Genomic DNA, 15,702 nt, shown 5'->3' with positions numbered 1-15,702 from the left:
TTTCTATAATTTAATAAGAACTTGAACAATTATATTTCTTGAGAGACTAAAACCTATCATTTAAAACTGAAAAGACCAAAATCAAAATGACGATAATTTAAAAAATCAAAGATATATTAACCTACTGAAAGATTCACTCGGTTTTTCCCAATAAAATAATTAATATCCTCTTGTTAACAGCATATCAATTTGAACATTGAGATTAAAGCTCAGTCTATAGTCATAATACTAGCTATTCTTGTCATAGCATCAAATTAACTAATTTAAATATATTAAAAAATATTAAATTAGTTTTTATTTAAAGTAAATGTTGATTTTTTAAAAATATTATCTTAAATTATTACACATTAAAAACACTTTTTTCATATAAAATTTTTAACATGTATAATCAATAAAAAAAAGTTTAAAAAATTATATGTATATAAACAAAATGAATTAAAATTTTATTTCAATTAATTTTTACGAACAATAGTATAAAGTCGGCTGAAGTACGGAAGAAAATGCACGCACATGTTGATGCAGCATTCATTAGATGATTAGAAGACAATGTTTGGGGGACATTTAGATTTGTACTGCAAGGCAGCGCTACTTGGACGTGTGTATGTCGGCTACGGGCTACCACTAACCCTTAGGGTATGTTTGGCTCAATGAGAGGAAGGGGAGGGGAGGGATTTTAATTGAGGAATGGGAGGGGAGGGGAGGGGAGTGGAAGGATTTTAATATATCATCTTGTTTGGATTTATAAAAAAAGAGGAGAGGGGAGGGGAAAATATTTTAATATGGACAATTTTGCTCTTATTTTATTTAAGGTGTGGGCATAATGGTCACACATGACAAAATATAGACATAATGGTTCAACATGACAAAATATGGGCATATAGTCATAATATGACAAATATTGTCCTTTCCCCCAAATCCTCCCAATTTTGGAGGGGAGGTTAGGGAGGGGAGGGGAGGGGAAATTTTAAAAAAATTTCCCTCCCCTCCTAAAATTTGTGTGTTGACCAAACAAGGAAAAATGATTAAAATCCCTCCCCTCCCCTCCCCTCCCCTTCCTCCCAAATCCCTCATACCAAACACACCATTAAAAAACGTCGTTGTAAGTAGACGGGGTGCAAGTCGCGCGTATGTACAATTATATCCATTGGGTCAATATCTCCAGCTCCAAGAACGGTCAACATCTGTCCCTCCTAAGAATTGCTTCTTTGAGCTAAAAACTGCTTCTTCTTTTTTTTGGGGTGATTTGAACTTAAAAAAAAGGCATATGTTGGCAATAAATAAATAAATAAAAACACCAGTCCCTATATTTTTATTAATTTTATGGCATATATTCTTTAATTTCTTTTTTATATTTAATTTAATAAATAAATATTATATATCACAGATACATATGCAAATTATAAATTTATAAACATTTTCATTATATATCATGTGCATATAACGCATCCTTCAAAACCTATAAAATATGGTAAGCACATACTATATTATTTTTTAAAAAAAACAACATTTTTTTAGAAATAATATTATTTTTAGTTCTTGAAATTTAACTTTAATCCTTAAAAATTTAAACTAAAACAATGTTCTAGGGACCCAAAAACAAAAAAATCAAATTCCATGAATTAAAACCAAAACTAAAATGGATCAAATTTTAGATTGTAGAGGTAGTATTAACCCTATTGGTTATCATGGAAATAAAAAGCGGACGAGATTCTTCATGGGTTTCGAAATAGAGGGGAAAACATACAAGCCGAACAAGCCTGACCTCAGCAATTGCTCCACTTGCACCATTAAAGGACAGTGGCGAGTGTGCTCTTCTCTGCGTCATCTCATCTGTCTCATTCTCCTTCGCCGCATCTTCTTGGCAATTACGTAACGAAGAACAGAACCAAACATTCAAAATTTCAAATATCTTATTATTCACTGCATTACATGCTGGCGCTTGATATGTGATTCAATTCAACATGGATTGAATCCGAATCACCTTCCGTTATGTCAGAGTCTATAGCACTGACTCCTATCATGGTCCCCTAGCTATTTTATTAATCACTATTCACCGCTACAGATACTACATATATGCCCCAGACCAGAGACTCTAGTTCTAATTTGAGATTCCCGCAGCAGCTTCTATATCCCTACGATTTTGATCAGGTTCAATGGCAGATACGGCAGCCCAGCCATGCTCAAACGTGAGATCCAAGAAATAGAGCATGAAAACGAGGACGAAGCAAGAGACGAACATGGGAATGGGTCCGAAAAGCCACAGAAACATCGGGAAAGAGAAGTAAAAGGCGCGCAAACCCAGAGACCAAAAATAGCTTCCTCTGTTAACGGTGGTGGCGACGTAGTCAGACGTCAGGATCTGGTGCCGAATATTTGGGCACACCTTCTTGAATGGAACGTTGATGAGGATGCTGGCGTGGCTATAGTACCTTATGGACTGAACGTTCATCAGAAAAGCCACCATGAAGCACACCAATATGGCGAAGAACTTTATCGATAGACACAGGTCGCTTCTGTCCCCATAAACCACGATCACTTTCCTCTCTTCGTCCCCACTATGGCTCAACAAGATGGCGATGAGCGAACTCAGCATTATCGCCATGGATGCTACAAGAGTCGACGCCATTATGTTGTTCCTCAGAGACTGAACAGCCAGAACTCCATTCTTCGGCACCTCCTGCGTATCGCGAAATCGAAGATTCAGAACCCAAAAAAGAAAAAAAAACCTGAAACCTAAAATGAATCAGAAACTAATTAAGAGATAGTGATAATCGATATTGGCACGAACGCCCGACGCTACATATACCAACGAGCGCTCTAATATGGCCATATGTGTGTGTACCTCCATCATTGCTTGAACCCAGAAACGGCGACTGATGGCATTGACGCCGACGACGGTTTTAGTGGGGTTGTGTGATGATTCGAAGGAGGAGCCAGAGGTGGTAGGACAGAAGGACCAGTAAGCCCACGGGGACGAGGATGAAATCGAGTATTTTCTTCTCCATCTGTGTATCCGTTGGTGGCTGCAGGTATGAAGGAGGAAGGCAAGCGAAGAAGAGTGAGGGTAGTGAATAGTGATATGATGCCGCCTGTGTGTATGTAAAGAGGAGAATGTGAAAGCATTTATTTATAGCAGCGGCGATCCCACGAAACCACAGCGTTGGAGGGGTGGGGGTTGGGATTTTCTTGCATGCGCTTCTATTTTTCTAAAAGGGAAAATAAATTAAAAGTTCCGTTCCGCACAAGAAAGGGGAAGGAGGCAAGGTTGATTGTTTAAATGGGGTCCACGTGTATTCATGGATCCAAAGTCTGACTGCACTACTGGCTTTTGCGTGTAGTCGCATCCAGAGTGGGGGGCTTTCTCATGGAAATTGCAGGATGGATTTCGGCCTCGTTTTGGTTTCATCATCACAGGACGCCAATATCATCCCACATTGTTTTGTCTACTTCTGCGAACCCAAGCAATTATATAGCAAAAGAAGTAATTATATCTACAGATTGATTCACACGGAAAAATGTATACATTTTCTTCCACAGACCTACAGTAAGTCTTCAAATTCTTTGTTCACATTTAAGAATGAAAAATAAGTCTTTAAACTTTTGTGATTCAAAAACCCCAGCAGAAGTCTCCCATGATCTCAATATCTACACATGTAGCATTGGAGACGGAACAAGGTTGCCACGCTTAATTATATATAAAAATTTCAAGATTGTGCAGCAAATGAGTTAATGTAAACAAGCCTTATTACACAGTAAATTCAGCTATATAAATCATCCTCCGTCAACAATTAAATCTTCAAATAAATTGATAATAAAAAGAAACCTCCCTATCGATTAATGACCTTCAAACATATTCAAGCCACTTTAACAACTTTCTTAACAAGTCGGATGACACTGGCTTGTCACATTCACGTGATGGGACAATAGGTTCATATGGCGATGGGATCTTCCGCTGGCAACGAATCTTTGAGTAAATATCATTAAAGGGGAAAAAATCAATAGACTTCAATTTCCAGTTTTGAAAATTCAAGACACAGTTTGCAAGTAACTTGCTCTAAAGGAGATTTTTTTGCATTTTTCTCTCCGAGAATTTTTTCCACTCATGCAAGTCAAAACTAAAATGTAAATGCAGGGAACTGTACACTTGTAAACATCTAAAAACCAGCCTTGTAAATCCTATATTCTGAATGAACAGGCAAAATTTCAGATCAAACATCAACTATCTTAAGAGGTAGGTGGCCAAGTATTCAATGCTCCAGTACTTTGATCTTTTCAAGATAATTATGCATGCGCTGGGTATCATCAGTCGAGAGACGATCTCCCACCATAAGTTTGAATTGCTCAAACTTCAATTCCTCACACTTCAAGGCAGCAGTTCTACAAGCCTTTATACTCCCTGAAGTAAAAGTCATCACGTCATGTCAGGTAGTCTTCTGTACAGGAAATCAGCAATAGGAGTAATTACACAGGTGGATGGAAACTTCAGTCATCACATATTATTTTGTCAAACTTGACTAGAATGCCTACTTACCAGACAGGTCCAACATGTTAAAAGTCACTGGGTAGTTCCCAATACTTCTGACCATTGTAATAGCAGACCAAACCTTTTGATATTCCCCTCTTGAGACTCTAATGATGCATGTATTGGTGATTGGATTGACATACTTGACTACAAAAAACAAGAAGTATACTCATCATTTCAAAAAATAACGCGCTAAATATACAGACAGAAGGCAAATCTGATAAGAACCAAAAATAAAGAAATGATTTGTTACTAACCCATGAATGATCCCACGGACGAGGCCAAACCACACTCCCCAAAGTTTAGCAGGATGCTTTCTTTTATTGCCTTAGACACATTAAACTGGGTAATTATAATACAATCATTACCCACATGGTCCCTGTTAGGATTCAAAAAGACCTCCATTACCATGTACCTATTCTTAAATCCCACCATGATCGCCCTTTACCTGGCTTTATCTGCTGTAGAACACTCACTCGGGCAGATCCGTTCCCTGTAAACATCGATCGCAAGGATCAAGCAACTTAAATGTTACTAAATGCATATCGAAAAAGTTATTCCAGATCTGATAAACCAAAAAATCATAGTGAAAATCAAACGGAAATGGGAATTCACACAATATCATTTGTTAATTGCTGATTGAAAATCGATTCTCTCTCGCCAAATTATCACATATTTACAGCTTAGTCACTCCAACAAATGAAAAGAACTCATAGCTTGACATCAGAAAGGTGTTTTTTCTTCTTCTTCTTTTTTTTTGGGGGGGGGGGGTCCGGACCATTTCTATGTTAAAAAGATCTAACGTTTAGAAGGAAATCTTACCAATAAATATACCAAAAAATTTACAATATGATAAGGATACCAGCAAGTAATTCACAGAATTTAGAACAGAGACTCCAAAATTCTTTTGGTTTATATGTACTTCGACAAAGAGGAAAGGATTCTGTGGACAGCATATGAATATTTGTCCATCCTATAGTAAATGCATACAATTTAAGTGCCCAGAGTTACTTTGTACCCTATATCCCCGACTCCACAGATATTAATTCCACGAGAAGAACCCAAGCAGGGGAAGAAAATCCCCCAAACAAGAGAAGAATCCTGAGTCTTGAGAGAATCGCGGTCCTCGCGCCAATCGTAACTGCGATGCTGGAGTTTTCCACGAGCACCGGGAAGAGCGCGGCGAGACCGCCGTTGATCAGTTTAGGGTTCACAATTAGGCAAAACCCCTAGGCCACGTTTGGTATCCTAGAGAGGACTTAGCGGAATTGGAACAGAAAGGGCATGTTTGGATTGAGGGGAGGGTAGGGAAGGGAAGGAAAGGTATTTAATGATCCCTTGTTTGGTTTAAAAAAGAAAAGAAAGAGATAGTAATAATCAATTTACTATTTTACCCTCACATATTAGTTATATTTTTTATTGATATTTATATAAATTAATTTAGATCTTAATTTAAATTATATAATGTAATAAAAATTCAGTCTTATCATGTTAACATGTGCATTAAAAAATTGGTACGGTAATTTTTTATTATAATTAATATAACAATATATTTAAAATAATCAAATTAACAAAAGAAATAAAATTTTATTTTCTTTAAGTTATTCTTTTTTTTTCAGTTTTAAAATATATTTAATAATTATATATTATATAAAAACAATTAATTTTATAATATTATAATTTTTTATTTAAATAATTTTTTATAATATATTTTTAATTATAATAATTTATTTTTTTTATTTTTTACTTAGGATAATATATTTTTATTTAAAATAAATATTATAATAATATATTTTATAGGTAATAGTGAAACATTAAAAATACTATAAGAGTATAATAGTCTAAAATTTTAACTCCTTTTCAAAAGCTCCTAATTTGGAGGGAGCTAAAATAGAAGGAGCGAGGGACATTTTAATTCCCTCCCCTTCAAAATTTTTAACCAAATCCCCTCCCCTCCCCTCCCTCCAACCAAACAACTAAAAGGAATAAGAATTGGAATAGAAAAGAAAATAGAATTGGGTCACGAATAATAATAACATCGAAGGACTAAAGTACCCTTCATAAACCCTTTTTTGTTTTTTTATAAAAAGGACTCAGTTCTCCGACATCGAAAACCACCTCATCACCCCAGATCAGCACCGGTGAGGCAGAAACAACTTAGCATAAATCATAATGAGATCTACAACAAGAACAAAAGCAAAAAATCTAGAGCAAGAAGAAAAGCAAAAATCGAACGGCAAAGTAAAGATCCACAGCAAACTTCATATCCAGATAGAAACCGAAAGCAAATATCCACAATCAGAAGAAAAGTAGGAAAGGCAAAGTTCAGACAGTGAAGAAGATGACTGAGGAGGAAAAATCGTACGCAACGGAATGAGACGAAAGGAGAGTAGTGAGTGAAAACAAGGGCAGCGATGGCAATATACTTGGAATCAGCACAATTTCTGGGTATTTTGGTCTTGCGAATCCGTCTCCGTCTCTTTTGAGCCAATTCCTAGCTTACCAAAACACAGCCGCCAGAAAATAAGATCCTATTAGAATAGATGGGCCGATTTCGGGTTGTAGCTCAGTCCAGTAATTCGGACGGCGGAAATAGAAGGAAGCTCCAAAGACCAATGAAGATTAAATCAGGACCCAAATAAAAAAAGGCCGGATGAAGATAAGGCGCAGGGGCTATAGAGTCAAAGGCATTAGTAATGGAGCTCGATGATGCCGCTTCTAATTACACGTGTCAAGTGATGATGCGGCGATAAGGTCTACGCGGCTCACCCTGTTTTATCTCTGGCATCATTGAATCGTTAAAAAAGTGGGAAAGCTGGCGGAGACAGAGAGCGAAAGGACCGTTAGAGACACGTGACAAGCGGTACAAAAACATGTTTTTATATTTATTAAAACAAAAAATAAAAGGTGGGGATGGTCAGAAACTCCGTTACGATCGTTGGATCCGTGAGTTTATCCAAAATTATAGGTGAAGTGGCCACCTGACCCAAAACTGACTTCGTGAAATTACGGTTCGCCCCACATTTGACTGAAATTTCACATGAATTTCATTTGCATTTCGCTTGGTCTCCGGGGACGTCAACCCCATTATGGATTTGTAGTCACACCCGCTGCTGTAGCGCCCTCTTTTCTATAAATACCAAGGCCGTTGCGCTCGATTGCTTGTTTAATTTTGTGTTAGCGAAGGTGATGCAGAGAGAGTGAGTACGGGAGAGGAGAGAGAAATCAGTTTTGTATCTTTTTGGGTTCTTTCTCATTTTGTAGGTATTAGGTACGGAGTAACGGAGGCAAGGAGGCAGACTCGGCAGCTTGACTTTGTTGAAGAGCGTGAGTTATCTACCTTCATTTTATCTTCTGGCGTTGGTTGGTTCTTTGTTGTCGTTCCTAAACTCTCCTGCTTTTCCCGCGCGTATGTGATGTGGTGGTGAAATTGTTAGGTTCGCCTGAGAGCGCGATGATCCTTTTGATGTTTTTGTTTCTTCGGTTGTTTTATGGAGATTATCGATGCGAAACTGTAATTGAAAAAAAGGTTCGGGTTAGGTTTTGTGTGTAATAAACCTCTAAGGTGGTTATTAATAGGTAATTATATTGCGGAGCTCGTGTCAATTGTGCCATCTGCTGCCATCTTGGAATTGGAATTAAACGGCTGAGGCCTAGATCTGTCCCCGTGGTCGTTTGTGTTGCTCGCGTATAAACGTTAGACCTTTTTATGATCCTGGAGACTGTCTTACGTCGGTACGGAGAGTGGTCCGGATGTTGAAACATGTATTTGAAGGCCTCAATTCTTTGACCTTGTTTCTCATCTATCTATGGCTTATACGTTCAAGAGTTAAACATCTACTTAATGACGGGGTCTTTTCAGGTAACAGGTAGCGGAGAGTGTTGTTTCTTACCGTAATTACAACTAGAGTGCCAAAAGGTTCTGAATATAAAAATATTATATTAATTTCGACCCCTCTCTCTCTTTAGAGGCAAGAAGATCAATTTCGTTGAGTTTAACTGAATTCTCTGTGTGTGATGGGCCTGCAGACAATTCAGGCAAGGCACTTGGACTGAAATCGGAGATGTTAGAATCGTAGAAGTTGCTGTTTCAACAGAAGGAATGGAGTATATGGCAATCTCTGGTTGCCAGGTCCTGCAAATGTTATTTATCTGATGCAAGTATTTTGGGGTCGAGATGGTCCCATTCCTGGTCACAAATGCGACTGGAAATGTGAAAACGAACATGTTTGTGGAAACATGTATCGCTGCAAGCTACAGGGCTGACTCACATATGTGATAAAAACTGCAATCAGAGAATTTTGTATGATAACCATAGCTCTCTTTGCCGAGCAAGTGGTAACTTTTTCCCCTCTTACACCAACAGAGGAACAGCAGTGATAGGTGTCAGAAGAAAGCTCGATGCGGACAAGTTCACACCTCAGTGACATCTGTGGTGTTTTGTAAGCGTAGACGGGATGCACAAATTCATCCTTCTCCTTTTGAGAGATCTTTCTCTGCTGTCAGTCCTATCTGCAGCCAAGTTGGAGATTGGCATGGATATGAGCTAGATTTTATCATATAACTCAAAAAGACTCTAATAATTTGTTCTTGTCCTTTTGGCATTTTTTCCTTTTTCTTGGACTAGTTATTGCGACTGTGTACAATCAGATTGTGTGCTACTTCATATGTTGCTGGACCGTACTGATCGTGCCCTCTGTTGTAGGAAACCTCTTTATATGCTGGTAGTATTTCTGTAATAGTTCTTGAAATAGCTTGACTGTTCGATGGTGAGTTTATGGAACTTAAATAGACATCAGTCTCTTGCTAACCTTATTGAGAAGCAGACTGCTGTAGCGAGCTACAACTGCATGATGTATTCTGGCCTTTATGATGCTTGATAATGATTATGGACCACAGTATTGTACTATATATTAGCAATCTATAACCCTTTTCTGGTTTGCTCTGAAGTTTATATCGATAGTTAATCTGTTATAGCAGGGATAATCCGATTGTAGTATTTATGTACTAGTAATTTGTACCTTCCTGTTAGGACTTGTATTCTTTCACCTCTTCTGTTTCCCTGAGTTAGATTAAACTAACAGGTGACCACTGTCAATGTTGTCACTTCCTGACTGATCTCTTTATTCAGGGTTTGTTGGTAACCTTTACTTCTGTAAGCTCAGGTTCTCTCTGGTTCTTCATATGAACAAGATCTTTGCCATGTTATCTGGTGAAAGGTTTAGTAGTTCAGCTTTGCAGCTGTATTGATTATCGCTCTATAGCTCATTCTCTCCGTGATTTGATTGATAACTAGCTGTCTGAGGTTAATGTAACTTGTGCAGGTTTTGAAGCAGAAGCTACCAAGGAGCCTTGAAAACATTTTGTTTGCAATACTGAATAAATTTGTGAAGTCAATATGCTGTGCTAGATGATGAAGTGATACGTGTCTTGTTTGTTCAATGCAGGATGCCTCTGCTGCAGAGTGGAGAAGATGATGGATGCGGATCTGGAAACAATTTCCAAGAGTGAAGCTAATCTGACGTGATGTTAGAAGAGTTGGAATTGACAATCCTGATGCTGCTTATAAGATTATGGTGATTACCAAAACTGGATTCTGAAAGCCGAAAAAGGCAGGTTGATGAAACTTCGGGACACAAGATCTCATTGATATATTCCACTATACGCCGCTTCAGACGGTGGCATTGAGCTGATGGCAAGGAGAGTGGCTGCGACTGCGAGTGCAATTCTTGTAATTACCATAGGTCTATCAAAGCTTGCCCGTTATTTCTACTGCTGAGAAGATGCAGAGTTTGGATTCTCGTATTCTTGCCTTAGATCTGTAACTATTAAGTTTAATTTACATGACAACCAGCGTTCGGCTTTTGGAGGTGATATTAGTGACTATCCTTTGGCCTCTCTCTATTAATTCCATCGTTTCCATTGCTAGGAAGATGTGAGCTTGTACACTGTATGCTGTTCTTAATTCTTGAGATTATGTCTAGTCTCAACTTTTAACATTCACTAATAGACACGTGTGACCAGAGATTATTTACTCATCCCTGCCCTCTGGGTTTATTCTCTCTCAAGTGATTGTAAGAATCTTCAAAATTCATCGTTCTTTGCAAACCGGTGCGTTTTGATGTAACTTTGGCTCTACTATGCTGTGTTTGAATGAGATGGAGGAAAAAAATTGGAAGGAAGACAGATGGAGAAAATAAAATTCTCAGAGTTTGGATGAGTTTGGATAAACTGGAGGAAAACAGAGAAAAAAGAAATTTAACTAGGACTGCGACCACAATAACAACTATAATACTATGTAGAGGAGGTATGGCCTGTGGGGCTGATGCCTATGGGACAATTTTAGGAAGGTATATTTTCCCTCTAAAATCTGCCATTTTAAAGTTATGAGATAGAAAAGTTTGAGAAGGATAAGAAATGGAGGGAGAAGAGGAAAAGGAAAGGCAATGAGCGTTTCTGAGATCTATTCACTATTCGCATATACCTCGAAAGCGATGCGCCCTTTTTTTTTTTGACCTGAAAACCTCCAAATTGATCCACCGGAAAGCGCTTGTTTAGCGTGAAGGGCGGGCCATCACTAGTGGGATTTTTCCCCAGAAACAGGAAAAGATGTTATATTAGTGCGCGGCAGTGTTTAATTAATAATAAAATTAACCATGATTGATTCCCTTAGTAATTGGTTAGTCCTTAATTCATCACGATGACGTGGTCCGTAACATCTGTTCGGAGATAGTCTTGGAAAATATTTTTTAGAACAATCTTATTAAGAGATTTCATCATTATAATTTAAGCATCCTAATTTTTATTTCTTGAGCTTCTAGAAATATTCTCCTTTTATTTTTGGATAACAAGTCTCATCTCTTAGCATTAGATCCTTAAATTCTTAAAGCAATTTTTAAAGTAGCCTTTCTAGAAAAAATATTCGCATTACGTACTCGTTTTTTTAGTTAAAAATATGCACTCTTCTCTTCAAAATTAATATGTCCATTAATAACGACCATCTAGTATGTAAAAGATCGGTTTCACCATATAGTAGTACATCTTAAGCAACATTTTTTAAGGTTAAAATACAGATAAGCCCCTTCAACTTTAACTCTTTTATAAATAGCCTCCCTTACTTTTAAAAGTTTAAAAACAACACCCTCAACTCTTGTACTTTAACACTTAACACATTGCCGTTAAAGTGTATGTTAAATCTAATTGAATGAATGTCATGTTAGATTGTTTAAAATTATTATGACAATGACACATAATTTTTATTTTTTAATTAATTGATTCCAATCAAAACTCAATTCTACTGAAAGGCATTTTTGTGACTACTAATAATAATTCCTAGTCTGGCTCTTTCAACCTCTCCCCCCTCGCAGGTCTCCCTATTGCACCGTTTTATTCATTTTCTATTCCTTATTTCAAAAATCATCTTCATCACATGGCTCCTTAAATCTGGATTTTTTTTCTGAATTTTTTTTAGGAGATTATCATGTGATGGAATCACATGCTTGTTGCCCCCAGTCAAAACATATTATTAGAAAGAATTATTTTGAAAAACCCAATCGTACGGAGTATTAAGCTATAAAATCCGACTTATTCTGCATCTATAACACCTAAAAAATTCGTCGAAAGGGGTAGCAGCATTAATCCAAAGCTTTCAATCCCTTTTAGAGAAATTGACGTCGCAGGAAAGTGTGAATATTTTGTGCGCATCTGCGCGATGGCTAACACAGCTTATGAGTAAGACTGAGAGCAAGACAATCAGATTGGCCGAGACAAAGAACTGAAACTGTTATTGATATAATTACAAAGATGTCACTCTGGTAATTATGAGTTTTGAGTTGGAATAAATTAATCAAACAATAAAAATTACATTTTATGAGCCTAATAATTTTAAATAATCTGATATGGCATTCATTCCATTAGATTTAACCAACATTTTAACAGCAAGATGTTAAATGTAAAAATATAAGAATTAAGGATGTTATTTTAAACTTTTAAAGAAAAGAGACGCAGGTTACAAAAGAGCTAAAGTTGAAGGGGATTATTTGTATTTTGGTCTCTCTCTCTGTTTTTTTTTTTTTAATACTTGTTGCTTACAAGATATAATAACTGTCAAGTTTACATTATAAAATATAAAATAAGCAATTATAATTTTCAACATAAAAATATGAAAATAAAATCTTAAAATCAAGCTTTTATCCAAAAATGATACTCCTCCGGTCCTTATTATAAGACCCCATTTGACTTTTTATTTGGTCCTAATTATAAGACCCCAATCCATTTTGTCTCTTATATTTATACATTTTTTTTCCAAGATAATCCTTCTAATAATGATAGTTTTGGCCAATATACTTAATTAGCAAGGATATTTTAGAAATGACAACACTTATTTATTATAAATAACCAACTTAACTTACTTCCTTAATCTCCTCAAATAAGTCAATTGGGTCTTATAATAAGGACCGGAGGAGTATTAAATAATACTCCTCCGGTCCTTATTATAAGACCCAATTTGACTTTTTATTTGGTCCTAATTATAAGACCCAATCCATTTTGTCTCTTATATTTATGCGTTTTTTCCAAGATAATCTTTCTAATAATGATAGTTTTAACCAATATACTTAATTAGCAAGGATATTTTAGGAATGACAAGACTTATTTATTATCAATAACCAACTTAACTTACTTCCTTAATCTCCTCAAATAAGTCAATTGGGTCTTATAATTAGGACCGGAGGAGTAATAATTTAATATTTTTACCAATAAAATATTCATGTATTTTAAAATAATTGTATAAAAATATCTGAGATCCCGGCGCCGTCCTTTGGAGCGAAGTCACGAGTCACGACTCTAAAATATGGATTCCCCAATTTGTACCATATCTCATGCAACAGCAAAAGGAAAGAATTGCTTTTTGACGAGAAAATTTACAATAAAAGGAATGCTAAACCCATAAAAGGAGTTTTGCTCGCGCCTCCGATTTTCAGAAAAGCGACTTCACGCTTTGGTTTTGTAATGCATAATGCATTACACACACACAAAGATATATCAAGCTCGCATCACAAAAAGATCGGTCGATCATCAAAAATGGCGTTCTGCAGGAAGCTCCCCACTTTGCTCCTCCTTCTCTTCACATTCTCAACTTGTTCTAACTGCATCACATTCACCATCACCAACAACTGCAGCACTACCATATGGCCGGCCACGCTGTCGGGTTCAGGGTCGGCGGAGCTGTCGCCAACGGGGTTCCTGCTGGAGTCGGGGCGAAGTGTGAAACTGACGAGCGGGCCGAAATGGTCGGGGAGGATATGGGGAAGGACTGGGTGCAAGTTTGATGGGAAGGGAAACGGAAAGTGTGAAACAGGTGATTGCGGGGGGAAGCTGGAGTGTGAAGGGAGCGGAGCAGCTCCTCCGGCGTCGTTGTTTGAGATAACACTCGGTGGCGGCACTGACCAAGACTTCTATGATGTCAGCCTCGTCGATGGCTACAATCTTCCAATGCTTGCTGTCCCAGCAGGCGTCTATGGTGCCTCCGCCTGTAATTCCACTGGTTGTATTTCTAATATCAACACAGGTAATATGATAACAATCTGCGTTATATCACATGAGAGTTTGACCTCCAAAGTTTGGCTACTCCCGACTTCAACCGTTCTATATATCATATCTAACTCCTTCCCATATTTTATGCCAGTAGAAACTAGACTGTTTATGCGTTTTAATTCAGTGCTCGTCGTGATGATTCATGCTCATCGTCGTCTAAATTTAATTTGAATATATTTATGTGTTTTTAAAAAAATAACAATTCAAGAATTATTCTTATCTAGAAATTGCATCTTTAAGCTACAAAATATTAAAAAATAGAAGCTAGAACAAAACAAGATAATATATCTGAACAGCTAATTTTAACGCGAAGAATATGCTCATTTTCAATTATGAGCATGAAATCCATTTAGCCCAGCTTAATAATTAAAGCGTGTAAGATAATGATCTCGAAGGCGAAATTGAGGTGCGAGGAGGTGGGTTATATTAAGAATCAACCCCTTTCATTGAAATCAAATGTCCAATTTATAAACATAAAAGACAAATCTTGATTTAGAAGTAAGTGTTTGATCCAGCTGTGTGATAGTTGAAGATGAGATTCGAGTGTTGAACTTGAGGGCGAAACTGGAATGATGAATTATGGATGCATATATACAGGTTGCCCTAAAGAACTCCAAGTGACGAGTGGGAACGGGAAGCAAGGAAGCGGGGGCGTGGTAGGGTGCAGGAGCGCTTGCGAGGCATTTGGATCGGACCAGTACTGTTGCAGCGGACAATATGCCAACCCAACCACATGCCATCCCTCCCATTACTCAACCATCTTCAAGAAGGCCTGTCCCAGAGCTTACAGCTACGCTTACGACGACACCACCAGCACTTTCACCTGCAGAGCTTACGGATATGACATCATTTTCTGCCCCTCCTCCGCCTTCAGGTGCTACTTTCTCCCTCTAAAACTGTAATGAACTCTTAAGCCCCAATACTAACATATGCCATCACCGTTCAGGATTAGAAAGCCAACTAATAAACGCAATGGAACGGCTCAGCAGGCTGGTTCCTCAAGTGCTCTCTTCCCCTATTCATGCCCATTCTCCCTGTGTGTTGCCGCTCTTACTTTCTGGACTTCTATAGCAACATGGCCTTCACTATGAATGAAACCATATAATGCTCTCTCGGATGGGGATGGTGATGAGTTGAGTATGATTCTTGGAGAACTATGCGTGCATTCCGAATCATAAATTACTCTTCCGTTGCTTCAGCGGACTGCCAGATGCTTAAGAGCACATAGCCGCAACACCAGTCTATACACTCATCTCGAGCGAAGTAGTAATGTAGAAAGAAATACACTAAAACTTGTCATTTCTAACGTGACCGGAATGTAAGGATTATTCTCCCACACATTCTCTCTTCCACAACCTGTTCTGCATAAATTTAATGAACAATAGCCGCCTAATTTGAATCAAAGATGATAATATTTATTTTTCAAAGATAACAATATTTATTGAAAACCAAACAAACAATGTTATTCTGGAATATAGACTCAAACAGAAATATCTTAAGAATGGCCTGCTTAGAACGCTAATGGCAGATCTTCTATATTTTCAACTCCATCGTCGTCAACACTTGAATGGCGCATACAAATTGTG

At 37.5% G+C, this 15,702-nt stretch overlaps 3 protein-coding genes and 1 long non-coding RNA gene across 4 annotated transcripts; 2 read left to right on the top strand and 2 right to left on the bottom strand.

The window, feature by feature from the left end:
- Window positions 1–1,892: 1,892 nt before the first annotated feature.
- Window positions 1,893–3,081, bottom strand: LOC114738442 (uncharacterized). The gene is given in 3 exon segments (XM_028926496.1): window positions 1,893–2,677; window positions 2,843–2,914; window positions 2,916–3,081. Coding segments are annotated over 3 exon segments (741 nt in total). The 5' UTR covers window positions 3,006–3,081; the 3' UTR covers window positions 1,893–2,098.
- Window positions 3,082–3,947: 866 nt separating this feature from the next.
- On the bottom strand, window positions 3,948–5,802 carry LOC114738432 (probable ribonuclease P/MRP protein subunit POP5). Its single transcript, XM_028926484.1, has 4 exons — window positions 5,541–5,802; window positions 4,780–5,015; window positions 4,532–4,669; window positions 3,948–4,396 (listed from the first exon to the last, which is right to left on the bottom strand). The coding sequence occupies exons 2-4, from the start codon at window positions 4,955–4,957 to the stop codon at window positions 4,248–4,250; spliced, it is 465 nt and encodes a 154-aa protein (XP_028782317.1). The 5' UTR covers window positions 4,958–5,015; window positions 5,541–5,802; the 3' UTR covers window positions 3,948–4,247.
- A 1,967-nt stretch (window positions 5,803–7,769) lies between these two features.
- LOC114738433 (uncharacterized) lies at window positions 7,770–10,630 on the top strand. The gene is made up of 2 exons (XR_003739530.1): window positions 7,770–7,849; window positions 9,970–10,630. It is a non-coding gene; the product is annotated as an uncharacterized LOC114738433 (long non-coding RNA).
- A 2,973-nt stretch (window positions 10,631–13,603) lies between these two features.
- On the top strand, window positions 13,604–15,657 carry LOC114738428 (thaumatin-like protein 1). Its single transcript, XM_028926479.1, has 3 exons — window positions 13,604–14,090; window positions 14,714–14,990; window positions 15,063–15,657. Exons 1-3 carry the CDS (start codon window positions 13,604–13,606, stop codon window positions 15,205–15,207), a joined length of 909 nt encoding a protein of 302 aa, XP_028782312.1. The 3' UTR covers window positions 15,208–15,657.
- Window positions 15,658–15,702: the final 45 nt, after the last annotated feature.

Source organism: Neltuma alba, unplaced genomic scaffold, assembly GCF_004799145.2.
Source record: "Neltuma alba isolate B1F8T4 unplaced genomic scaffold, ASM479914v2 tig00013591_pilon, whole genome shotgun sequence".
NCBI classification, from domain to species: domain Eukaryota; kingdom Viridiplantae; phylum Streptophyta; class Magnoliopsida; order Fabales; family Fabaceae; genus Neltuma; species Neltuma alba.
This window is presented reverse-complemented; position numbering and strand designations above follow the sequence as displayed.

Excerpts from the sequence above, each read along its gene's own strand:
- LOC114738432 (XM_028926484.1), bottom strand. The coding sequence starts at position 4,957 with ATGGTGGGATTTAAGAATAGGTACATGGTAATGGAGGTCTTTTTGAAT. Across the intron at positions 4,670-4,779 it reads GTCCGTGGGATCATTCATGG|TCAAGTATGTCAATCCAATC; the intron begins GTTAGTAACAAA and ends TGTTTTTTGTAG. Across the intron at positions 4,397-4,531 it reads TAACATGTTGGACCTGTCTG|GGAGTATAAAGGCTTGTAGA; the intron begins GTAAGTAGGCAT and ends CTTTTACTTCAG.
- LOC114738428 (XM_028926479.1), top strand. The coding sequence starts at position 13,604 with ATGGCGTTCTGCAGGAAGCTCCCCACTTTGCTCCTCCTTCTCTTCACA. Across the intron at positions 14,091-14,713 it reads TATTTCTAATATCAACACAG|GTTGCCCTAAAGAACTCCAA; the intron begins GTAATATGATAA and ends GCATATATACAG. Across the intron at positions 14,991-15,062 it reads TGCCCCTCCTCCGCCTTCAG|GATTAGAAAGCCAACTAATA; the intron begins GTGCTACTTTCT and ends ATCACCGTTCAG.